The 17,365-nt window shown below is 41.8% G+C and overlaps 2 protein-coding genes across 2 annotated transcripts in view; both read left to right on the top strand.

The window, feature by feature from the left end:
• Positions 1 to 6,416, top strand: part of bms1.L (BMS1, ribosome biogenesis factor L homeolog) — a 28,369-nt gene extending 21,953 nt beyond the window's left edge. The window contains exons 16-23 of the mRNA XM_018225530.2: positions 192 to 380; positions 1,375 to 1,555; positions 2,733 to 2,791; positions 3,473 to 3,595; positions 3,806 to 3,953; positions 4,396 to 4,571; positions 4,870 to 5,031; positions 5,716 to 6,416. Coding sequence (XP_018081019.1) covers positions 192 to 380; positions 1,375 to 1,555; positions 2,733 to 2,791; positions 3,473 to 3,595; positions 3,806 to 3,953; positions 4,396 to 4,571; positions 4,870 to 5,031; positions 5,716 to 5,943 — 1,266 coding nt within the window. The 3' untranslated portion in view covers positions 5,944 to 6,416. The remainder of the gene's footprint in view (positions 1 to 191; positions 381 to 1,374; positions 1,556 to 2,732; positions 2,792 to 3,472; positions 3,596 to 3,805; positions 3,954 to 4,395; positions 4,572 to 4,869; positions 5,032 to 5,715) is intronic.
• Positions 6,417 to 16,445: 10,029 nt separating this feature from the next.
• The window catches only part of LOC108695792 (heparan-alpha-glucosaminide N-acetyltransferase), a 208,757-nt gene continuing 207,837 nt past the window's right edge, over positions 16,446 to 17,365 (top strand). Inside the window, exon 1 of the mRNA XM_041568935.1 lies at positions 16,446 to 16,539. Coding sequence (XP_041424869.1) covers positions 16,467 to 16,539 — 73 coding nt within the window. The 5' untranslated portion in view covers positions 16,446 to 16,466. The remainder of the gene's footprint in view (positions 16,540 to 17,365) is intronic.

A 17,365-nucleotide genomic window follows, 5' to 3' on the forward strand; every position in this document is an offset into this window, starting at 1 on the left:
TGTATTTGTTTTACTAAGCTTGGTTACACATGGATCTTGTTATGGTATTATAATCCCTACTGCCATGTACCAATGCCGATTGATCCAGGTAGTCGTGGATCTACTTACTGTTTCTTTGTTTTTCATTTCACACTTGTGAGGTCTTATTTCTCTGAATCTGATAATCTTACTGTTACTTTATTGTTTTCTAGTTAAACCGTGCAGAATTTGAAGACCAGGAAGATGATATCCGTGTGCAATATGAAGGCTTCCGGCCTGGCATGTATGTCCGTGTTGAGATTGAAAATGTCCCATGTGAATTTGTGGTTAATTTTGACCCTTGCTATCCATTGATCCTTGGTGGACTTGGCAACAGTGAAGGGAATGTAGGATACATCCAGGTATGTTAAATTTGAATGACAACACAGTGATTAGAACAATTTCATTTCACAACAGTGTTTGACCACTTTTGCCTCTTTCAAAGAGGCTGTTTTGATGTGCCATCTGTTTATTCTCATGCATTTTTTATGTCCACTTTATCTGCCTGAATATGGGAACCCTAAATATTAGAAATACAAAAATGTCCTACTGAGATGACCGGTACAGTTGGGATTATAATCCCAAACTTGATAACGCAAATAACTCTACTAAATACAGAAAATTAAAGTACTTTGCAAAAGTGCTTAGCGAAGTGCATCAATGTTTACCTTAAAAATATAGTTTAACTTAAGAAGTAGTGTATCTCTATACTTGTGATTTATTGATTAGGGTGTGCTGCTTTGTATGATGTGAGGAATACAGGGAAATACTGCAAAACTGATAAATATTTACCATGATAGTCTTATAAATAAAGTAATTAAGAAAAGTATGCAAAAAAAATTCAGTTTTTATTTCTAACATTAAACTGTTATAAGCATAACATATAAACATTTATAAGTAAAAAAAAAATACATTCTAACCCTCCAATAACACTTCTATCCTGAGGTAAATTAATTATTGTTAAGGTTTTATGCACACATAATGCAATAAAATCCCTCTTCCAGTTGTGTATTGTAATTTAAAAAGGGTAATGTGATCCAGTCTCCTGCTAGCCAACTTTCTTTTTAAAACCAGAAGTTTTAAAAAATCTTTCCCCCGACATTGCCTGCAATATTTATGTGGGTTTCCTCTGGTACCATGATTTCCGTACACACTTCAAGAACATACAGGAAGGAAAATTAGCTTCTTATTAAATTGACCATAATGTATGTGTGTGATTTGGACCTTATATGATAAACTCCAAGCAGGCACTGAAGGGAATGTATAATCTTCATAAAGCACTGCTGCATAAGTTGGCACTGTATAAATAAAATTTGTTTTCTTTACTTTTTTTTCTTGCATTTTTGCTGTCCTTAGATGCGCTTGAAGAAGCACCGTTGGCACAAAAGGATACTTAAGACGAAAGATCCCTTGATCTTCTCCCTTGGCTGGAGGCGCTTCCAGACCATGCCTTTGTATTACATTGAAGACCATAATGGACGCCACAGGCTGCTCAAGTACACTCCTGAGCACATGCACTGTGGTGCTACAATTTGGGGTAAGAGTCGAAACAGTCTGAAACATTAATGATTTACCCTTTTAATCACTTTATTTGCATTTTTGAACATGATGTGCTGTCACTTTCGGGATATTTCCTGGGAACTTTGCAGTTTACCTAGCTAAATCATATTTATTTTTCCCTTTGTTTTCTAAATCAGTGTAAAAAAAAATTATAAAAAATTATGTAAAGGTGTGGACGGAAGAGACAATTGCAGTCAAAACACCCTACCCACATGTGCACCACCTGACAAACATTTTAGTGGCAGTGCAACAGCAACTTCATTCTAATAATTTTTAACGGAATTCAAATCCTCAAACAAAGCCAGCTTAAAATATTTTTTGTTACGGTACATACGCATATATTTTTTACTGTATTTGTAGTGTGGTTATGTGTTTCACGTGAACTATGTGATTTTTTGGGTAATTTTAAAGATTTTTCTTAAAAATGCCTGCTCATTCTTTAACTGATTGCAAGTTTCCCTGTTGATATTTTGCCACAGTACCAGGAATCAATAACAAACGCAATAAAAAATGACCAATTTATATTTTATTGAGTGAAGGTCTCTATTTTTATGGGCACAGACAAATGAGATCCATTAACCCTTGTGTTGCTGTGCAGTGAAATAATAGCAAACATAGCAGACACTTAAAAAAACCTCAACATGTAGGTATCCTAAGCCATATATAGGCCTTCTATAGGGGCATTGTAAGTGGCACTGTAATTCATCTCTTGAGAAACAAGCATACTCATTTTAAGTTTACCTTTGTTAATTGCCAAAGTTGCCTATCATAATTGTCAAGTGGATGAGGGATGTTTATCTAAATATGATATATAGATAGATAGACAGAAAGGCGGACTGGTTAATTCTGGCTATGTCAACAACTCTCAAACCACACACATTTTTACATCAAGAACATTGGCTCTGCCCCTTGTATGGCTGGGCTGCTATTGGACAGTAGGAAATAAGCAACACTCTTGAGCACCAGGGGACTGAATCAACCTCACAGCTAAGGCTCGAAAAAACACAGTAATTTTTTTTATAGTTCTTAATTTATTATAATTTTAGACATTTTTCAGCCAGGAATATTGTGAAATGCAACAAATATACAGCAATGCAACAAATATACAGCAGAAGTTCCTATCAGATAATGTTAATCATGTTATTTCCCTCCAGGTCCTATCACACCACAAGGGACTGGGTTCCTCGCTGTTCAGTCTGTTAGTGGCACCACAGTGAGTTATTTGTTTGTTTCTTCTCATAGATAATGTATATTCCTAAAATGGCTTTTACATTTGTTTTTTTGACTTACATTCTATTCCTGGTTGAACCATTAGTGGGGGGAGGACTAGTTGATTTAGAACAACTCCCAGAATGTAAATATGCACTAATAAATCTAACATACATAGTGTTCTTTTTTATTTGTTTTCTTGCTTGTTGAAGTGATACATGTTCCTATAAAAATCCATAGGAACGTGCTGGCACTAAATATCTCTGCAGCCCCTAATGCTGCCTCCAGCACGGCGATCCTTACTGAAGGCAACACTCCAAAATAGCTAAAGACTCTTCCGCAGTTGTTTCAGTCACTCTGTGCTGGAGGTTAGAGTACTGTTTTAATTTGTAATCAGCCTATGGTAGGATCACGCTGCCCCAGCACATGAAGTAAGCATGAGCCAAATCTATAATTTTGGCACAAATGCCTGTGGCCAAATTAAATGACTAGTGAACCAAATCTGAACTGTAATTTGCATGTTCAAAATAGAGCAAAATCCTAAAAAATACTGCAGAAAGCACTAAGGTTTCGGCCAAAATTTGAATACCACAAAAAGCACTTGACTGCTTGGTATTTTAATGAACTGTCTTTACTTGCAGTTCAAGCTCATTCTAAAGCCCATTTTTTTTTTTGCTTTTTACAGGCGGACTTTCGAATTGCTGCTACTGGTGTTATTCTTGACCTAGATAAATCCATCACAGTGGTGAAGAAGCTGAAGTTGATTGGATACCCTTGCAAAATATTCAAGAATACAGCCTTTGTCAAGGTATAAATGTTTAATGATACATATCATCAACCAAATAATATTTTTTTAAAAAGTTTTCATTTATGTCTCTGATGTAATTATATATATATATATATATATATATATATATATATATATATATATATATATATATATATATATATATATATATATATATATTTAATTGCACAACCATGCTTATAACATAACATCCTTGTTTCATACCTTCAGGGAATGTTCAGTTCTACACTTGAGGTGGCAAAATTTGAAGGAGCCTCTGTCAGGACTGTTAGTGGTGTCCGAGGGCAGATTAAAAAGGCTCTGCGATCCCCAGAAGGAGCTTTTCGGGCAACCTTTGAAGACAAGCTTCTCATGAGTGGTGAGCAATGGGGCTGAGACCAAGGACTGTAGAGCAGCAAAGGATAAGCCTAATTATATAAGCATTTATTACCAAAATAGGAGCAAACAAGATGCAAACTGTTCCAAAGTTATTCGTGGCTTTTTATTGTTCATTTTTAGAATGGCACTTTCCACACATTATTTGGTTTCTGGGATGGTACATAGAAACTTCTGTTATTGTGAACATAGTTCATCAATTTGGTATACACATATAATGCTAGTTGGGTTTAATTAGAATTTCCAGGCCTATTTACTTTGTAGAAATCATTTCAGTCCTAAGCTTCTTTTTTTGATTGACTTTTTTTAATTCCTAATATCAGGCCCTAGTAGATCCACAGCAAGGGCCTTAATTATTGCTATCCAAATGTACTTTAGTTTATATAAATTATGCATCATACTAAAATGTCTTTGTCTCTCTATAGACATTGTTTTTCTGCGTACATGGTATCCAGTTTCTGTACCTACACTTTATAACCCTGTCACGTCACTACTGAAGCCAGTAGGACAGAAAGAGACATGGACTGGTATGAAAACACTTGGACAGTTAAAGCATGAACTTGGTATCCGGCAGAAGCCACGGAAGGATTCCCTTTATAAGGTATATATCTGGCAGAATGTTTATTGGCCCAGTTTATTTACATTTGTGTGGATTGTTTTGTGTTACTGGGCAGCTTTACTGTTTTAGGCACTGAACAGTTTACAGATATCTAAGCTGATGGCGCTGTAGTGTTGAGACCATTAAAAATTAAATGGCCTAAATAGCATGTTGCAAATTATACTGCAGTGTTTATTAATAGTTTATGTTGTGCTTTTTTTCTGTGTTGTATGTAATTGCCAGCACAGAGGGGAAGCCAGCAATTATGCAAATTAAACCAAAATTTTCTTATCTTTTTCAGCCTGTTATAAGACAAGTAAGACACTTTAACCCCCTCCACATCCCCAAAGCTCTGCAGAAAGCACTCCCATTCAAGAGCAAGCCCAAATTTATGAAAAAGAAGGGTAACGTTTCAAGAGACCAGGTGCGGCCTGCTGTGATAAGAGAACCACATGAGAGAAAGGTGGGTGTCCGTTCTTTCCACATTCCATATGCATCATCATAGATCGTAGCTAACATGAAAAAGTTGATCTAGTGAAAAGAGAAAAAAAATGCTTTTCTTGGAAGGGGAAGCAAACATTTCCTGGTTGCAAAAGGGCAAATGGACCAGTATATAGAGCAATGTTATACTAGGATTATCAGTTCACTGCTAGCATTATGTATGTTAGTGCTTGCGGTATTCTCTGGGTACTCCTGTTTCTTTCATGCTTCACATAGTTACAGGCAGATTTATTGGCTCTTGAAAAAGTTTACCATTGTGTGTGAATGTTATGGACCTTAGATGGTAAGGGGGAAAAGGAATGAATATGTAATCTCTCTAAATCTCTACAGAATATGTTGGTGCTATATAAATTGAGAATAATATGTTGCGCTTGGATTTTTGTCATGTATGTGTGGCAAACTTGGTGTTTTACTTCCTTGAAGATTTTGATTAAGCCACTATTTCATTCCAAGTAAAGACAGAAAAATGTTACTTGATAATAGCTAAATAAAGGCATGGTAACCACATATCAAGTCTTCCTCTAGAAATGTATACATTTTTAAGGTTAGAATAAAAAAGTGAGGCCTTTGTAAGATTTTATTTGCATTCCTAGGTATTTAACATTTTGTCAGCTAACTGTAGGGCTTATGTTCTTTTGTCCCATAGATTACTGCTCTTTTGAATGCCCTGGGCACAGTTAACAACTACAAGAAAGCTAAGGCTAAGCAAAATCACCGGCAGCAGCGCACAAACTTTTTCCAGGAGAAGCAAAAAGAAGAGGAAGAAAAAATTAAAAGGCAAAAAGATGCCCGGAAAAAGCTTTTCCGAGCAATCGGACAGAAAGAAAAGAAAAAACAAAAGTCAAGTCTCAAGGGCAGAGAAGAAACAAGATGAAAGCTATGAGCTCATCATTAATAGCAGTGATGTGATAATAGGGCTGCATTGACATACATGCAGATAAAGTTAGCAGATTCTTATTACTTCCTAAAGACTCACTGCAGTATCATTAGACAGTATATATGGATATATGTGAAGCTAAAGCTGTTGATTACAAATAGTTAAGTTATGTTCAAGAGTATTACTAATGGAGTGTTAGAAGACATCTATCATCTTCAGGGAAGTCATTTACTATTGTAAACTTCCTTTGGCTAGTAGGTTATGGAAAATATTTTGAGAAGGGGTACCAAAACAGTTAACTTGCCATGTAATTTTTTATTTTTTTTTTTAATGAATACATGCAAAATACCAACATCTAAAAGCTGCGAATTATTAAGTGCATATTACAGCCAAGATCCTTGTTTTTAAAGGGCTAAAGAACAGTTTGTACAGAACAGAACGCTTAAATAAATTCTTTTGATTATCTTTCATATGCCGTCTTTCCTGTGGTTTTCTTTTGTTACTGAGCAGAATGACAGATAACTAATTATTTGCTTTATGAAATAGACTTATGTGTGTGACAGCTCTTTATTATAATTTTAGTATTTGCTTTTGCCTTATTCATAGGTTAGTGGGTCAGTAGTTTCCTTCAAGCCTTGAAGAATGAAGAAATTTGGACATTTCCAGCACCATATTATTTGCCTTGATGGCTTCTGAGCGTTTTTATTAGCACTTTTTTTGGCATGCAGCACTTGTGTGGGCAAATCCAGTATAAGAGACAAAAAACAAGGCTGTGTACCAGAAATATATTGTTATATTTGGTATCTGGTTAAGATATACAGTCGTATGAAAAAGTTTGGGAACTTAATACTTGAGTTTTGTTTATCATTGGCTGAGCTTTCAAAATAGCAACTTCCTTTTAATATACAGTTAGGCCCATAAATATTTGGACAGAGACAACTTTTTGCTAATTTTGGTTCTGTTCATTACCGCAATGAATTTTAAATTAAACAACTCCGATGCAGTTGAACTGCAGACTTTCAGTTTTAATTCAGTGGGTTGAACAAAAAAGATTGCATAGAAATGTGGAGAACTAAAGCCTTTTTTTAACACAATCACTTCATTTCAGTGGCTCAAAAGTAATTGGACAATTGACTCAAAGGCTATTTCATGGGCAGGTGTGGGCAATTCCTTCGTTATGTCATTTTCAATTGAGCAGATAAAAGCCCTGGAGTTAATTTGAGGGCGGTGCTTGTATGTGGAAGATTTTGCTGTGAACAGACAACATGCAGTCAAAGGAGCTCTCCATGCTGGTGAAAAAGCAATCTTTAAGCTGAAAAAACAGAAACCCCCTTCACAACAGCCAAACAAGTGAACCAACCTCTACCAGAATGATGGCAAGAAAAAAGTATGGAGAAGGCGTAAAACCGCTCCAAAGCATAACACATCATCTGTAAAACATGATGGAGGCAGTGTGATGGCTTGGGTGTGCATGGCTGCCAGTGGCACTGGGACACTAGTGTTTATCGATGATGTGACACAGGACAGAAGCAGTCGAATGAATTCTGAGGTGTTCAGAGACATACTGTCTGTTTAAATCCAGCTACAGTAAATGCAGTCAAATTGATTGGGAGGCGTTTTGTAATACAGATGGACAATGACCCAAAACATACAGCCATAGCAACCCAGGAGTTTATTACAGAAAAGAAGTGGAATATACTTGAATGGCCAAGTCAGTCACCTGATCTGAACCCAATTGAGCATGCATTTCACTTGTTGAAGACTAAACTTCGGACAGAAAGGCCCACAAACAAACAGCAACTGAAAACCGCTGCAGTAAAGGGCTGCCACAGCATTAAAAAGGAGGAAACCCAGAATCTGGTGATGTCCATGAGTTCAAGACTTCAGACTGTCATTGCCAGCAAAGGGTTTTCATCCAAGTATTAGAAATGAACATTTTATTTTCAGTTTTTTAATTTTGTCCAATTACCTTTGAGCCCCTGAAATGAAGTGATTGTGTTAAAAAAGGCTTTAGTTCCTCGCATTTTTATGCAATCTTTTTGTTCAACCCACTAAATTAAAGCTGAAAGTCTGCAGTTCAACTGCATCTGAGTTGTTTCATTTAAAATTCATTGTGGTTATGTACAGAACCAAAAATAGAAAAAAAGTTGTCTCTGTCCAAATATTTATGGGCCTAACTGTATAACATGCCTTATAGAAACAGTATTATTTCAGCAGTGACAAAGTTTATTGGATTAACAGAAAATATGCAATATGCATCATAACAAAATTAGACAGGTGCATAAATTTGGGCGCCCCAGCAGAGATATTACATCAATACTTAGTTGAGCCTCCTTTCTCTGTCGTCTCAGGGGGACACAGGGAACAGCTGGGGTTAAGCTCCACCCTCCGGAGGCAGGACACTTGAATAATTGATTAAAGGGGCGTGACCTAGGGTCTGGCTTAACCCGGTGCTACGCCAACCTAACCAGTTTTTAAGTGTCCTGCTTGGAGGTAGGACATGCACTTCTACATATATCTACAGAAGAATTCATCAGACAAGGGGTCTCCCCAGAGCAGGGCTACCTGTTTCAACAGGGGACCTCCTTCGTTGGATTCATACCGGGGTCTCTTCCTAGCCCTTGGGCTATAACGACCATCCACTAATACCCACTCCTGCTAAGGATACAGGGTCTCTGGGCCGGTATGACTTCTGTGAGTAACCAGATAACCGGAATTATCTTAACACACTCACTTGCCTGCTCAACCTCCCCCCCCCCCCCCCCCCTCTGCCTTGCACTTATGCCTGCCGTGGTTCTTCTATGGGACTCACAACAGGCGCAGACTGGCAGGACTCCTAACTGTTTTGAGCCTGTTTGCTTACTTCTGGCATGGCCCTGCCTGCACGCTGCCCTAAGGACGGACTCGTAGCTCTCAGCAGCGACGCGAGTCTCCCTGCTTCTTCTCCCTGCGCGTGGACGCCATTTTCGCTGCGCGCCGTAGCTGGAACGCACACATGCGTTCCACGGCGCCATTTTGGATTCACTCGCGCCGAAAGCAGCGCATTCTCTCACACGCTGCGGGTTACAGCAGGGGCATAGACGCACAAGTCCTTCAGTCCTGGGATATACTCTCTACCACTAATAGAGCAGTATTCAGCCTTAACAATAACAGCTGTGGCACTTCTCTGCAGGTTCCCAGTACCTTTGCCAAACCTATTCAGCAGGTACCATAGACATTGCAATGGCAGAAGGTAAGTCAGGGGGGCTATTCCCAAGGCCGGGGGGGAGAGCAGCAGCAGTGGCAGCACCAGCTACGGTCACTTATTTCATGTGCACCAAATGCAATGCTAAAACTTCAGGGGGTCAGGGCGAGCCTCTCTGCAAATCCTGTTCCAGGGGGCAGGGTTCTGTTTCCATTCCAGGAACCTCTCCTTCAGGGCCTCCATCTGATATTTCTAATATAGAAGACATCACCTTAGATGGGGGCGCAAGCACTTCCGCAGCTCCAACGGCTCCTCCTTGGGCTATTCAGCTTTCACAATCATTGGCCTCTCTTCAAAGTTTACCCGCCATTGCAGACAACTTGGGAAAGGCTCTAGCCAAGTTAGGCCAGAAATCCAGCGGCAAACGCAAAAGAGCAGACCCCTCTAAAGGGGAGTCTTCCTTTGTTCCTCATTCGGACTGCTCATCAGCAGGAGCAGATTCATCTCACTCCGAAGGCGAACTTCCTCTTTCTGACGTGTCTTCTGGAGAAGAGGATGAGGACGAAGCGTCCAGACACCGTGAACCTCAACATGACGTTGACAACATTATCAGGAGTGTTCTAGAAGTACTAAAAATTACTCCTTCACCTGATCAACAATCTCAAGAGGCCAGCTTATTCAAGAGGCAACAAAAAGCCTCTACGGTTTTTCCGGCTCACGATCAACTCATTGCCATAGTTAATGACGAATGGAATACTCCCGAACGAAAATTTCAGGCTTCCCGAAAATTCTCCAAATCCTATCCCTTTCCAAAGGACTGGGTGGACAAGTGGTCCATGCCACCTATGGTTGACGCTCCAGTTTCTAGGCTTTCAAGAACCACAGCTCTTCCAGTCACTGATGCGGCGGCATTCAAGGACCCTACCGATAGACGGCTGGAGGGTTTCTTGAGATCCCTATACTCATCTGCCGGATCTACACTACGCCCTGTCCTGGCTTCTACCTGGGTATCCAGGGCCATACAGACGTGGGCTGAGTCTCTCGTCAAGGACATTCAAGAGGGAGTTCCCAGAACTGAACTTCTCTCCACAGCACAAGCGATTGCTGAAGTCTCTGCATATATGTGTGATGCTACTCTGGATGCTGCCCAGATTACGGCTCGCACTTCAGCTCTATCAGTAGCAGCCCGTAGAACCCTTTGGCTTAAGAGTTGGACGGCAGATATCAGTTCCAAGAAGTCCCTTACTTCACTGCCTTTCAAGGGTCAGAAACTCTTTGGAGAGGAATTAGAGAAGATCATCTCTCAGGCCACTGGAGGAAAAAGCTCTTTTCTCCCTCAGCCTAAATCCAAAACACCTTCCTCCTTCAGGCGAGGCAAAAATTTTCGTGGCCAAAGTGGTCGTTACACCAGGCGTAGCAATTCCCCACACCGTTCCAACTTCCGAACAAAGACCGGCGATAAGGGACGTTCAGCGTGGAAACCGAACAAGTTCCATAACAAGCCTCCAGCAGACAAGTCCACTTCAGCTTGACGGGTCACCCCCTCCGGGGTCACGGCAACCAATTGGGGGCAGGTTGCTTCAATTCCGGGAGGTGTGGACAAGACATTCTTCGGACAATTGGGTCAACGAGATTGTGTCGGAGGGGTATCATCTGGACTTCTCTTCCCCCCCCTCCAACAAATTTCTGATGTCCAGGCTCCCATCCGCCCCAAGCAAGGCTCAAGCCTTTCTGGACTGTATTTCCAAGATGGAACACAACGGAGTAATTGTCCCGGTACCTCCGCAGGAGAAATTCTCCGGGTTTTACTCCAATCTCTTCCTGGTTCCCAAAAGAGACGGTTCCTTCAGACCAGTACTCGATCTAAAGTACCTCAACAAACACATACGGTCTGTTCGCTTCAAGATGGAAACGTTACGGTCTGTAATCCGAGGAATGGAACCGGAACAACTGATGATGTCTCTGGATATCAAGGACGCCTACCTCCACGTCCCTATCTGGCCACCTCATCATCGCTTCCTGAGGTTTGCCTTCAAGAATCGCCATTATCAGTTTGTGGCTCTGCCATTTGGCCTCTCCTCCGCCCCCAGGGTCTTCACCAAATTAATGGCGGTGACGGCAGCCTCTTTGCGCCTTCAAGGGATATCAGTGACCCCCTATCTGGACGACCTGCTCTTGAAGTCCAGGACAATGGAACAAGGCAAATCGGATCTCCAGAGGGCGATCCTACTACTGCAAGACTTCGGCTGGACCATAAACTGGGACAAATCCAATCTCATTCCCAGCTATCAGATGACATTTCTGGGGTTGGAGTTCAACACCCTTTCCCAGCGGGTTACTCTTCCACTGGACAAACAGAGAAAGTTGAGAGATCAAATTCGCCATCTAGCTTCTCTCCAGTTTCCCACAGTTCATCTGGCCATGAAAGTATTGGGATCGATGGTCTCGTCCATGGAGGCGGTACCATTCGCACAAATTCATCTGAGACCTCTCCAAGCCAACATACTGTCCCGCTGGAAGGGAGGTCAACTCTCTCAGAAGATCCCTCTTCTACAGTCGACAAGGGACTCCCTCCTGTGGTGGCTGCAACGGGACAATCTGTCAACGGGCCAGTCCTGGGCAATCCCGGATTGGACAGTGATAACTACCGACGCCAGTCTTCTAGGCTGGGGGGCGACATGGGACAACCTATCCGTGCAAGGCCTATGGTCCGCTCCCGAAATACTTCTCCCAATAAATATACTAGAACTTCGGGCAGTCCGACTGTCTCTCCAGCACTGGACGCAGCAATTGCAGACAAGATCAGTGAGAGTTCAGAGCGACAATTCCACCACGGTCGCCTACATAAACAGACAAGGAGGAACCCGCAGCAAGGCAGCTCTAGCGGAGGCCCAACAGATTCTAAGCTGGGCAGAACTAAACTCAGTACGGCTGTCAGCCATCCACATTCCAGGGGTGAACAACACGAAAGCGGATTTCCTCAGCCGAAACCAACTAGACCCAGGAGAATGGGAGCTTCACCCAGAGGTGTTCTCCCTCCTAGTCAGTCAGTGGGGCCTTCCCCAGATAGACCTGATGGCCTCCAGAAACAACCGCAAAGTACAATCGTTCTTCGCTCGCGCCCGGGATCCGTTAGCAGCAGGAGTGGATGCCATGACTCAAAGTTGGCACTTCGACCTAGCTTACGTCTTCCCTCCTCTGCCCATGTTGCCCAGGGTCCTCAAAAAGATACGACGATCGAACATCAAGGTCATTGTCATAGCCCCATATTGGCCCAGAAGAACTTGGTTCTCCGATCTTCAAGAGATGTCGGTGTCTCCACCAGTGCGACTACCAGCCAGGGACGATCTCCTTCTCCAGGGGCCCATAGCACACCACAATCCGGGCCTCTTCGCTTTGACGGCATGGCTATTGAAGCGGACAATTGGCGGAGACGAGGCATATCTGACGAGGTCATTACCACAATGTTGAAATCTCGCAAACCTACCTCGTCCAAAGCCTACCATAGGGTATGGCGCAGCTACTGGAGTTGGTGCCAAGAAGCCGGGTTCCCTTTTCTGGATTACGACATACCAAGAATCTTGTCCTTTTTGCAACAGGGTTTTCAACTGGGTCTCAAGCTTAGCTCACTGAAGGTACAAGTGTCGGCACTATCAGCCCTCTTCCATTCTCGACTGGCCCTCGAAGATACCGTTCATACCTTCCTGCAAGGTGTTGCCCATGCGGCACCACCGTTCCGCCCTCCGATTCCAGGTTGGGATCTCAACCTTGTCCTTGCAGCCTTACTGGATCCTCCCTTCGAACCCATGGGTACTATCTCTGACAAGCTGCTTACCTGGAAGGTAGTGTTCCTGGTGGCGATTTCGTCGGCACGCCGAGTATCCGAACTCAGTGCTCTCTCCTGTGATCCAGCTTACCTGGTTTTCCACAAGGATAAGGCAGTTCTGCGCACTGTTCCTTCCTTCCTACCCAAGGTTGTGTCTCCGTTCCACATCAACCAGGAAATTATTGTACCTTCCCTTTGCCCGGATCCGGCTAACACTAAAGAAAGACGACTTCATAGTCTCGATGTCGTCAGAGCGCTCCGCTGGTATATAGAGAAATCGAAGGCCTTTCGACGTTCCCAACGTTTGTTTGTGATTCCCGAAGGATCCCGCAGAGGCATGACAGCCTCTAAGACTTCCATTGCACGCTGGCTGAAGGAACTCATCCATCTAGCTTATGTCTCTAAAGGAAGATCTCCTCCCGAAGGAGTGCGTGCTCATTCCACCAGAGCTATGGGAGCTTCCTGGGCATGGCGCAACTCGGCTTCCCTGGATCAGATCTGCAGAGCGGCCACCTGGTCCTCTGTGCACACATTTACAAAGTTCTACAGACTTGACACCTTTTCTTCCTCTGAGGCCTCGTTTGGCCGTAAGGTGTTACATTCTGTGGTACAATAATGTGTACCGATCTCTTCCGCTCCCACCCTGCTGTTCTCGGGGCTGCTTTGTTAAGTCCCCAGCTGTTCCCTGTGTCCCCCTGAGACGACAGAGAAAACAGGATTTTTTGATACTCACCGTTAAATCCTTTTCTCTGTAGTCGATAGGGGGACACAGGGCTTCCCGCCCCGCGGCGAGATGTTGACCAAGTTGGTCCATAAGGGAATACTCCCTGAGTTACCGTTCTGCTCATTCAGTTTTGTTTTTTCTTATGCTAGCAGTCTCTTTGGTACAAACTGATTAGGTTGGCGTAGCACCGGGTTAAGCCAGACCCTAGGTCACGCCCCTTTAATCAATTATTCAAGTGTCCTGCCTCCGGAGGGTGGAGCTTAACCCCAGCTGTTCCCTGTGTCCCCCTATCGACTACAGAGAAAAGGATTTAACGGTGAGTATCAAAAAATCCTGTTTTTGCAAATTTAACAGCCTCTTGACGCCTCCTATAACCTTTGATGAGTGTCTGGATTCTGGTTGGTGGTATTTTTGACCATTCGTCCATACAAAATCTCTCAAGTTAAGTTAAATTTGATGGCTGACGAGCATGGACAGCCTGCTTCAAATCATCCCATAGATTTTCCTTGATATTCAAGTCGGGGGACTGTGACGGCCATTCCAGAATATTGAACTTCTCCCTCTGCATAAATGCCTTTATAGATTTTGAAGTGTGTTTAGGGTCATTGTTTTGTTGGAATATCCAACCCCTGCGTAACTTCAACTTTGTTACTGATGCTTGAACATTATCCTGAAGAATTTGTTGTTATTGGGTTGAATTTGTCTGACCCTCGACTTTAACAAGGGCCCCAGTCCCTTAACCAGCCCCACAGAATGATGGAACCTCCACCAAATTTGACAGTAGGTAGCAGGTGTTTTTCTTGGAAAGTGCTTTTTATGACCAAATAACTAAATTTTTGTCTCATCAGTCCAAAGCACTTTGTTCCAAAATGACTGTGGCTTGTCTAAACGAGCTTTTGCATACAATAAGTGACTCTGTTTGTGTTTGCGTGAGTGCAGAAAGGGCTTCTTTCTCATCAACCTCACACAGACGCATGTAAGCGCCAAACACAGGTTGGGATGCAGCATTTTGCATTTTACCTGCGTTCGGTGCATACACGCGTCTGTTTGAGTACAGCCCCATTGACAATAATTCAGTGTGTCTACTCCTGCGCTCCCCTGCGGCTGAATGGAGGAAAGTGCAACACACTGGAAGTGCACAAAACACCCATGTGTAAGAGCCCTTAATATTTTCTCATGATTGGACACACCTGCCTATGAAGTTCAAGGCTTAACGAGCTAATCCAACCGATTTAGGGCTCTTACAGATGAGAGTTTTTACCTGCACTCCCCTGCGTTCCGTTTTTCCAGCATGTTGCGTCTCAACCTGCGTTCGGCGCCTACACGCGCCTGTGTGAGTACAGCCCCATTGGAAAAAATGTAATGCGTCTATTCCTGCACTCCCCTGCAGCTTAACGCAGAAAAATGTGACGCAGGGGAGCGCAGGTAAAAACTCTCGTCTGTAAGAGCCCTTAGTGTTGCCAGTAATCAGTATTGAGAAGTTACATGCATTCAAATTAACAAAATTACAAGGGTACCCACATTTTTGCTCAGCCAGTTTTTCACATTTGACTTAATCTCATACAACTGAATACTGCTTCACTAAAAATCTTTGTTCAGAAAACACCCCAGTACTCAGATGTTCCTGGGAAATGACATACCACTGTTATCTTTTTTTGTTGAAAGTGGAGTAAATTATTATGCAGACTGAGAGGGGTTCCTAAAGTTTTTCATATGACTGTACTATATGGCTAGTGGACCCATTTATGTAAAAGGGTTGTTCACCTTCCAAACACTTTTTTTCCAAATCTTTTTTCACTTGCTTCCGATCTTTTATTCTTAACTGTTTTTCCAAAATCAAAGTTTAATGTTCCTGTCTGGTGTTTCAGTCTGGCAGCTTAGCGATCCAGATGTAGATCCTGAACTGTTTCAATTTGCTACATTGGTTGATACAATTCCCAGCAGTACCTTGTGGAATATTGTATCATTTATAACAGCTGCCTTTAATGAAACTCAGGGATTCTGCTCAGCAGGGCCAAAGATAAAAAATGTATCAGCTAATGTATCAATTTAGAACAGTTTACAGCATTGCTGAGTGAGCCCATTCTCTGAGCAGTTTTAGAAAGACATAAGAAGGTGAACAATTTAAATTTAGACTTCAATATTACAAAAATGGTCACAAATAGGTGATTGAAAAAAGTCTTTATTTCTGATGATCTGAAAGCAGTTGAACTGAATTTGTTCCTGGATTACTGAGCTGCCATACTGAAACACCAGAGACAGGAACATTGAACATTAAACTTCAATTTTGGAAAAATAGTAAAAAATAAAACAATTGAAAAAAAGGCTTTATTTCTGGCGAACAATCTGAAAAACAAATGAACTGGGAAAAAAGGGATTAGAAGGCTAACAACCCCTTTAAAAACATTTAACAAGTTGCACCACAACATAGATGAATAACTGATCATTCTTTTTAAACTTCAGTAGTGATATAGCTTTCTTCTATATTTCCATATCGCTACATTTCGAGTAGGAAGTTCTGGGCTAAATATATCCGTGTGGACCATAGCTAAACGCTCAAAGTGGACTTTCATGCTGCTTCCACAACCATTGGCCTCAAAGTACAAAATAAGGATGCCAATAATGTGTTTACTTTACTTTATTGCACCTTCTTTGTTGCCAGATATAGTAGCAGTTTTTTATGGACTTTAACCAGTTATTTTATTCTATTAGTTTTTTGTTTTTTTTCTTAATCCTTTTTAAGGCACTTTTTCGAGAAGGTACAAAGCTCATTAAACAGACTCGTCATGGGGAATGGACGCTCAGGAATCCTGCTGTTTGTTTTATTTGTCTCTATTCAACGTTCTGTCTCTCTCACAGGTAAAGAAAGTGGCTTTTACTGCAGAGGAATGCTTTAGTACTCACATAGTGCTACCTAAAGGAGAACTAAAGCTTAACTAAAGAAGTAGGCTAGAAATGTTGTACACTGTGTTTTGGGCTTCTGTACCAGCCCAAGGCAACCACAGCCCTTTAGCAGGGATGATCTGTGCCTCCAAAGATGCCCCAGTAGCTCCCCATTTTCTTTTCTGCTGATTCAGTGTACATGTTCTGTGCTGCTGTCACTTACTGAGCTTAGGGACAGACTCAAGATATAGTACACATGGAATATAAATGTCACAGTATTAGGCTGATTAGTACAGATAATTACTACATGGTAGCATAGAAACCAGTGCAACTAGTTGCTGCTATTGAGAAGCTGAAACTTTACGCTGGTGCAATAAATTCAGTATATACAATATGGCATTTTTAGCCATATTCATTTTTATGGTTTTGTTCTGCTTTAATACACAGCTAACTGACTGAGCTTGATATTTATGTAATTAACAGCCAGATGGTCACATATCTGCTTTCCCACAAAGAATACTGTGTTTACAGCAAAACAAATACATTTCTCATTGAAACACGCGTGAGGTAAATCTGCTGAGCCCCAAATGGACTTCTTGCTCCAAAACCTGGTGGCAGCACCTGCAGTTTCTTCATGGAGAGGAAAATATCCTGCAGCAAATTGACCTCTGAATTAATAGTTTATGCTTGTATTGTCAGTCTAACAGACTTTCTTTTGTATTCAAAATTGTATTTCATTGGGGCAATGTAAAAAACATATTTAAAATAATTGGAACTTTTCAAGTGCCATAAAATATGTACC

The sequence above is a fragment of the Xenopus laevis genome, chromosome 7L, assembly GCF_017654675.1.
Source record: "Xenopus laevis strain J_2021 chromosome 7L, Xenopus_laevis_v10.1, whole genome shotgun sequence".
In the NCBI taxonomy this organism is placed as follows: Eukaryota; Metazoa; Chordata; class Amphibia; order Anura; family Pipidae; genus Xenopus; species Xenopus laevis.